Source organism: Phaethon lepturus, unplaced genomic scaffold, assembly GCF_000687285.1.
Source record: "Phaethon lepturus isolate BGI_N335 unplaced genomic scaffold, ASM68728v1 scaffold42623, whole genome shotgun sequence".
NCBI classification, from domain to species: domain Eukaryota; kingdom Metazoa; phylum Chordata; class Aves; order Phaethontiformes; family Phaethontidae; genus Phaethon; species Phaethon lepturus.
The window spans coordinates 1-9017 of record NW_010530562.1 but is presented as its reverse complement, the minus strand read 5'-3'; the positions used below and the strand labels follow the sequence as shown (position 1 = coordinate 9017).

The window sequence follows — 9017 nt, the reverse complement described above, 5'->3', positions numbered from 1 at the left end:
TAGTATTAAAATCTTAACTTTATTTGGCCAACAAATTCAGTTCCAATGTTATTGTAGCAGAATGCTAAGAACCAGCCTGATGCAGCTCAGGCCTCTGAGGCACTCCTCTGAAGTTCCTCCCCAAATCCCAGTAATTGCAAATGTCCTGTTTGATCTATTTTATCAGGCCCACCCACACCACCCACCTGTCTGGTCAACCCATTCAAAATAATGCATGGAAAGTGAGTGCAGAACAGTCTTGCATTTGATCAAAAGGATGGCATGCCTAGGTCTCATCTAAGCTGGTGAGCCAGCCATCACCTCCACCCTCAAGAGCCTGCCACAGCCAGTGCACACAGTATTCCACCTTTCCAGGTGTTTGGAATAGTCATCTCCAAGTGTCTTAAAGCAGAGGGGAAAGGAAACATCTGGCCAGCATGAAGAGAAGCACCTTCTACACTTTTCACCAGGATGATGCCATCAGCCTATTGCCTCTTCCCCTACATATACCAAAGGCTGATTTCAGGGAAGGACAGCTGAGACTATGAAGGACTCTGCCAGGTGCAGAAATCAACTATGTGCTTTAGTTTTAAAAGAAAAAAGGAAAAAGCTTTCTTGGAAGATGTTAGTGGCAAGGCTCCAGAATGTTGTGCCACTGAACTCATGCCACCACTTCACAATCTGCTTCTACCCAGAAGAGAATACTTCAAACAAAAGCTGTGTACAAAAAAGTACATCACAATTTAAGAGCCCAGCTGGCTGGGCTGGCTACCTAGTGACAGATCCCTTCTCAAAAGCGAAAAGAAAGAAAAAATAGTCAAGTGTACAGACAAGTGAGGGTAAAGTGTTACTTTAAAAGCCAATCCATGGATTTCCAGTCATTCACCTTCTGCTTTAAATCTTAATGGGTTTCTGACTCACTGGGCTGTGTAACAGCAGCCAGTTTAGTGTCTGATTCTTTGAGTGATATACATCAGCCTTCTCTTTACAATTCATCTTTTTGGATTTTCTGCTCGTCATCATCACCTTCCTCAAGGTCTGTTTCTTCATCTGTCTCCAGGTCCTCCAGATCCTGTATATGTTAAAGACAGCTGTTTGTTTCTGGCACATTAGGCAGATGCTGTTCTGTGCTTGGTTTGGCATCTAATCTGTTCTCTGCTGCCATGTTAACAAAACATCCAGAGGTTTTTAACCCTTAATGTCCCAAATTCAGAGCTCTTGATAGAAGTCTCTGGAAGCTGGTAGCTTAACACCCTCCACCCCAGCAGATGAGGAGCTTCCACCCAGATATACTGCATATGTAACATTCATCATACTGCTCAACTTCCAAGTGCTAAGCAGGAGTTCTCCAAGAACAAGCCCTCTAGTTACTCCAGCAGTTTGCACAACAGAGCTTGTGCAAATTTAGAGGTTATAATATCAACATTCCATGCATGTGTGTTTAAGCCTCCCAAGAACATTTATTTCACACCCAACTGAAGTGTTCTCAATAAAAGGAGTCCATTACAGGCCAATGGCCAGCCAGGCTGCAACTGAACAGGTCACGTATGTAGGATATTGTTGGTGCGCAAAAGTGCCTTTTCTTGCCATGTAACCACCCAGGATCTTATTTAGGACTGAAGATTCAAGCACAGCACCAGATCCAACCCATGCTCTGTATTCTGAAGGCCTAGAGTACTGTATTAATATTACTTACATCATCAGCTGCTGCCCCATCCTGACCTCCACTCTCCAAGAATTTTTTGAAGCCTTCTAGTGTCCTCTCCCCATTATAGTCAATTACCTACACAGGAAAAAACATCAAGATAATTGTTATAGGCACCTACAGAACCACACCCCTGGAAAGGAAAATTCTCTTTCTGAGCAAGAGTTAACATGCCAAGCAAAAGAGAATTTAAAAATTCACCTTCACCCATATGAGACGAAGGAAAACAGCTCAGCCACTAGACTTCAGAGATCACTGCGAGGAAAGAATAGCCTGCAGATGAGCACACTGTCCTCTATGCTCCCTCTTTTCCCCATTCCCACCCCCCAAACTCCTTCCTACAGCCCAGCCCCCCACAGAGAGTCTCAGATGTCCTGTACATCCCTACAGAATGATGAGCCCACCCAAAGGCCTTCTCCAAAACAGAACTCAAGCAGCCAACTAAGCATTTCTAGTGCTCCCTTCTTATGCGATCTGTGTCAAGGTTAGCTGCCTTCTTACATTTCTGCCAGAGCCTGAAGGGAAGAACTTGAGTGTGGGGAAGCTGTGGATTTTCACTGCCTCTACTTCATTGGCTGTTGAGTCCATCTTGGCAATGACAATGTTCTCGTGGTCCCTGTAGGTCTCTCCCAGCTTGTCCCAGATAGGCGCCAGCTGCTTACAGTGACCACACCAGGGGGCATCTGTTAATTACAAAAACATAGCTAGCACCAGCAACCTAACAAATTACCATCACCACTCCTCAGCCCCCACACCAGAGTTCATACACATCTTTTCAACTGAGGCACTCCCTTTGTGGCTTAGATTCTGCCAGATGCTTTCTCCCTAATCCTGGTCATGCAGTATTTTGGCACTGCTTTCATGCCAGTTACCTGCAATCAACTGTTGAAAGATACTTACAGAACTCTACAAAGACATTCTTATTCTCATCAAAAGCAACTTCTTCAAAGTTCTTCCCAACTAGAACTTTGACAGGCTGCTTGTCCCAGTCTTCAGGGAGATCTTGACTCATCAGATGGGGCTGGAATAAGTGAAATTCAGAGATATTGTTTGCTACACAGCTGCTTGGAATGTACATGCAATCACATATCCCAGAAACCCCAAGTTTAATCACCCTCCTCAGTGCCTCAATCATAGGCTGTGAGCAATCAGATGAATCAGTCACTTCCTCTTCTGCTTTCAAAAAGTCTCCTTCCCACCATGAACAAGCAGGAATAACAGGTGCTCTTGTGCAGAGAACTGCAATTGAGCTCTGTAGGAAGGAAACTATTGCTGACACTAGCATTCCCACATGACTGAGTTTAGCTAAACAGTCTGCTTCAGACTCCAACTACTGGAAAAAGTTGCATATGGCTAGCTCCAGCAGATTAGAGCTGAAAGCTCTTTAAACTCTGCCACACAAGTTCACACCTTCCCCAGATTGTTGGCAGAAAGAGCAACTGGATAAACAGCACAGTTATCATAAGCAGCAGAAAGAGCAGGCTTTGATTGTACTCAGGTGCCAGTACATAGCTTGCTTTCCTACAGTCTTCATGCCCTAGTAGTTTTGCCTCTAATTTCTCAGCACAAAGCCCACTAGATAGTCTGTAGTTGGAAGGGTTTTCTCCAGATGACTTATTTACCAACAGCAGCATTTATCTTCATTACCTTGATCTTGCCCTCCAGGAACTTATTACAGAACTCTTTGATCTTCTCTGCTGTGAGGTCATCCGATTCAGGTTTGTATTTGGTCATTTCTTCCTCCAGTGTGATGAGGCGTACAGCTGGACATTCTTCTTTCTTTAGGCCAAAAAACTCCAAAATCCTCTGGTTGTCACTGTGGTCACTGTCTATGAAGATGAACAGGATCTTTGGAGAGAAAAAGTCAAAGGCACTATGGTGAAGACAACTACCTCTTGGCTATCAATACTTTACACACACTTGCACAAGTAGAGCTGAACTGGCCCCTCTTCCTTCTCCAGGTCCATTAAAAGGCCACCATGTCAGAGCACAAATTCTGGAGCTGCAACAGTTTAAGCAGCATGTGCACAGACCTGGCACTGATGTTAAGGCAGAGTCAGATTTACATACACAAGAAGGAAAGTCAGGAGTTAACTGCTATTCCTTCAACACCTGTGCAAGCCAGTGACTCAGTCACCTATTATCCAGAGACACAGGCAGAGAGCACTAGCTCTCCTCCTCCACAGCTGTTGCATGGATATAGACAGGCAGTGGTAACACTTCTGTGGGAGGTGGTCACTTTATTCATAATCCAAGAAACCCATCTCACCTGCCCTTTGAAGCTTCCAGCTGCACTCTTGAAGTTGTCCAGTTTCTCTTGATAGTCAGACACACTTTTTGGTAGGAACAGCAGAATATGAGTCTTGATCTCTCCTCCAAAGATTTTAGGAGCAGTCTGAGGAGTAGAAAATAAGCTTCATTTTTGGAAGACACATAAATCAGTGTCAAGACCAGCTTGGGTCTGTCATTCTGACTAGACCACAGCACCCTCCAATACTACAGGACTACTTTGGACAGCAAACTTATGCCTCCCTTCTCTTGTGTTCTGCACACTTCTCCATAAGCCCAAACTAATTCAGCTCCCAGATAAAAACACAACCACACAACCCATAATTTAAGGTTTGTTATATTTATATAGTAGCTATGGGAAAGGCCTTAACAAGTATCTAAACACCCACCTGTTCAGTGAACTCTATGACCAGAGGCAATGCATTAGACTTGATGAAGTTGAGTAAATTATTTTTTGTGAGATCACCTTCAAAGTTGTTACGGCCTTCATCAAACTGCAAAAACAGATTTCTTGCATTATAACACTTCCACATCCCATACAAATATCTTTCAAGAAATACAACACATTCACACCAGAGCCACTGCCCCAGTGGATCTCAGCTGCACCTGTTCAGAACAGACTTCCATCTCTAAGTCACCACATGTTCACATAAAATCTGGGTCAAGGTGTTCATCTTCCTGGCAAGCAAAGCCTTAAATCACACCCTAGCAACAAAAGGTGACAGCAATAAGACAGTCAACTTAGATCTTGCCATTGTTCTGCACAAACATGAAAATTTGTGGAACAAGTCACCAAGAAGGACTTTTAAAAACTGCCTTACAGCTTTGTAGAAGGCATTAGACAGACCAGTGAGGAGCTACCACAGCACAGGCTGCTAATTCCTGCAGAGCAGAAAGCTATGTCAGAGCAGACACACACTTTAACCAGACAATGCTAGGAAGTAAGTCCTACCACTATGCACTGCAAGTAAATAGTCATTTACTCAGCTCTGTGGAGTTGTTTCAGTCTATTGTTAGGCACAACAGCACATTTAACATGTACATTGCACCAGAGATACCAGATTCCTTTTTATATTAGGATGTCACCTGTATCCCTGACCAGGATTCTCAGAACCCTCTGGCAGCCTAGAAAGGGAACAGCTGTAGAGGACCATGAAGGTTAACAAGATGATGTGCAGGATAACACCACAGTCCCATGGCAGGGCAATGCTCAAATTACTGGCAGAAGCAAGAGAATGGACTCGGATAACCTTGTTACAGGAAACATACTCTCAGTGTCAGCTGAGAAGTGAGCAAAACACTTAACATTGGAAGTTAACTTTGTAAATGCTTTAAAGAGTATTGAACATTGGCTTAGCACCTTCAGAACAGTTGTTCAAGGGTCTGTGCAAGTCTGGACAACTCTCAGTGACTAAAATGAGAATAACTAGCCAACAAACCCTCTCAGTTTAGCCCCAACTAACTGCAGGAAGTTGAGCCAAAGTCCAGAAACATAACTGTTAAAACAAACCATCTGGTTCTTATGTCCTGGTATTTGGTTACCATTGGTGCTCATTTTCACCTTGTTTTGAGGCGGACATACTTGAGAGCTCTCATGACACTCCCATGACATAACACCAAAACAGGAACAAGGAAGCAACATTCACAGGCTGAAAGGCATCTCACCTTCTTTATTCCACAGAGCAGAGCATTTCTGCAGCACCCGAGCCCTCCAGCAGCTCATGAACTGCCTTTCAGACCAGGGTTCCTCCTACTAACACACCTGACAGAAGTTGCCAAGTGCAGAGTTGCTTTTCATTCCAGAGGTACCCAAGTTGACTACACTTATGGGAAATAGCTTGAAAATTCCTTTACAGTTAAAGACTGGTCCTGCCATTGCCCCAGTTCTTCAGAAGCAGAGAAAGCCTTAGAGCTCACAGAGTTAAGAGTATAGTACATAAGATCAGATCAACACAAGTCCATTCTACAGAGAGCTCAACATGAGAAAAGGTACAGGTAACTAAATAAAAGCCAAGGTGGTAACTTGTCAGTGCTAGAAGCCCTAGCTGTAACCTGCCACTTCAAAGCAGTCTCATATGTTGCCCCACTCAGAGCCCAATGCTGGTACTCCCTGCAGCGATCATCAGTTTTATCAGAGCATTTCTATTTGGACTTCAGCGTTCGCAAAAGGACATGAACAAAAGTTGAGAAAACCTCTGCAAAAAGCTATTGCAGCCTAGCATTAGCCATGAATAGAACATACACAAAGATTACACACAGAAAGCTATACATGCAAGAAGAGCAAGATACAGGTAGTAAGTCAGCCAGGAACAAAATACTGCTCCCTTCACCCACCCCAAATCTTATAGTTAGAAAACCATACCATTTTGAACTCATTGGCCAATTAATTTGCTTGTACCCTCAGCCATACTGATCTGAGTGACCTCCAATTAAGAATTTAAGTCTACAAGCTTTGAGCACCATAAAAATAACTACCATTTCAGAGGTGTGGTGGAATAAGATATGCTATTTTAGCTGAACAAAGAAAGAATTAAATAAGAATTCATTCAACTCTTCAGCCTGTCTCAGGTCAAATTGATCAGACTGGTGACTGGTTAGACTACAGATTTAAGTTAGAACCCAAAGCAGCTTTCTGTCCTGCCTCACTGCACCCATGTGTGCGGTACCACCAAGTCTAAGGAACCTCTACTTGTCTTCTCAAACCTAAAATTTCACTCCCAGCAATTTGGGTTTTAATAGTAGAAGTAATAAAAGTAAGTTTATTTCTGATTCTGTAGATTACCAGCATCCCTCTGCACATAATCCAACTGCCCCAGCCTAGACACCTGGAACTGCAAATCCTCTTAGGAACTTCACTGGAACTGCTATGCCACAAAACCCACAGCCAGCGTGAGACAGAACAACTCTCAGACACTGACTGCAGCAGAGGTCAATACTGACTATGTTTAAAAGCAACTTTGCTAAGCCACAATCAAACACAGAGCATCATGGCAAGGCATCAAGTACATGGCTACCATTCAGTTGAAGAACTTCAGTTTGGGGAGGGGCACAGGAAGTCTCACTAGTTAAAGCCATGAATATTTTAAAGATTGTGCTGACCATTACTGCACTGCAGCCAGATAGCTGAAAAACAGGGAAGTGACTGAAGCAACAGGTTGGACCCAAAGCCCAGCAGTTCTGGGAGGGCAGCACCAGGCTGGGAGACAGACGAGGCTGCCCTCTGCAGGCCCCTCTGCTGCCAGCCTGTGCCCTCCACCACCCCACAGAGGAGCTGTGGGCTCTGCTCTTCTCAACCCAGCTCTGAGGCCTGGAAACAGCCAGTCTGACAGCACAGGATCTTTCGCTGTTTTGTCCAGGGTTGCCCTCATTTGAATCTGACTAATTAGAGACAAGGTAAGAAGAGGCAGAAGGCTCAAGTGTGATGCTTATGCTCTGCACCAACCAGTACCTTCTTGAAGAGGACCACACCATCCTTGCTAAGCTGGTACTTGGTGAAGACATCAGAACTGGAGGAAATCCCAAAAGGAATGTCATCCACAGCTTCTGCTGCCAACAAGAACTCCTTTGCAGCCTCTGATGTCAAATCCTGGAGAACAAAGAAAGATGTCTCACATGGGACACAAACTGAAGCATAAACATCCCAGGGCTTACCAGTCAGAACTGGAAGATCAAGTAAGGCAGGACAGCAAGCATTTCCCAACTTAGAGAGCCCTCCCCAGCTGTCAAGTCTCCATGGGGCAGAAAGCAGGGAAGGCCCTAGACATACACAAGAGCTTCTCAAATGGAAGCACAAACTCTACCTTAAAGAAACCAATCACAACCACTTCACTGGAATCCACTAGTGTCTCTGCTGCAGCAGCATCTGTCAGGGTAGTTGCAGCTGGGCCAGTGCGTTTCTTCAGCCAGCTGACAATGTCATCTGCTTCTCTGCCAGCTACACCAGAAAGACAAGAACACCAATTCACTTTCACCCTGACTAAATTTAAGAACACAAAACCCCTAAGCTTTGAGATAGACTGTTCAGCAGCTGGCCAAGAGGTCAGGAAGAACTCCGATATCATTTACGCAACTCTTTCCTTTCACTCCCAGTGTAATTAAGCTACTCCCTAATTGTTAAGTCAAGGTACAAGAGGCTCCCAGGAATCCATTCTTCTCTTGCTTCTAGACCAAGCACGTTCTTAAACTTTGATCAGCAATACAGCACTTCTCCAAGATGCTAATATTCTTCATGCAAATATATCACCTTTTCCTTTCAAAATCAGTATGCTGGATGTAACCCTCAGCATCTAGCACAACATGGCTTGGCTTAGCTGAACTCTACTTGTCTTGGTCCTCCTTATACCTCTGTCGTACATCTTGCCTTTGCCCCTTTACACAACTGCCCAAGCATTTTTTCAATTCTGGGTGCTACACTACTTGACTAAAGTCAAGCCCAGCAACAAATCAAGCTTGGATTGCTTTGCTTTCCCACACAAATACAATTCCATCTGTTTTAGTTTATATTAGAGAATTCCCCAGCTTTAGGTGAGAAAGCCTGTTAAACACAGGCTTATTCCTCAACATCCAAGCACAACACCCACCCAAAGCATGCCCGCTGCAGCACCGCTCCCTGGGTTGCTGTCACAGTGGACCTTGTCCAGCCGCACCAGCACACACAGGAGCACAGGGCCAGGTGCAAGGACCCACCGCCACGTCGCTGCCCTCTGCACCCAGGTGGCGGGGCCAGCCACCCCAGCTCACCTGTGTACTCCTTAGGAGCGGCCTTGTCACCATTCTTGAAGAACTTGATGGTGGGGTAGCCACGCACGCCAAACTGCTGTGCCAGCTCCGACTCCTCTGTGGCATCCACCTTGGCCAGCCGGATCTCTGAGCCCTCCGCCTTCAACTTCGCTGCTGCCTTCGCATACTCGGGCGCCAGCGCTTTGCAGTGCCCGCACCACGGGGCGTCTGCGGGACAGGACGTCAGCACCGGCCGGAGCCCCCTCGCTCCCGCTCAGTCCCACTCCCAGGACGACGGTCCCGCTCAGGGAGCCCCACGAGCGGG

The 9017-nt window shown here is 45.3% G+C and overlaps 1 protein-coding gene across 1 annotated transcript; it reads right to left on the bottom strand.

The window, feature by feature from the left end:
• P4HB (prolyl 4-hydroxylase, beta polypeptide) lies at positions 1-8920 on the bottom strand (the record flags this gene model as incomplete). Its single annotated transcript, XM_010284297.1, has 10 exons — positions 1-1051; positions 1676-1762; positions 2186-2367; positions 2585-2705; positions 3332-3532; positions 3954-4079; positions 4363-4467; positions 7422-7559; positions 7774-7907; positions 8714-8920. Coding segments are annotated over 10 exons (1388 nt in total), but the record flags the coding sequence as incomplete, so codon positions are not given.
• Positions 8921-9017: the final 97 nt, after the last annotated feature.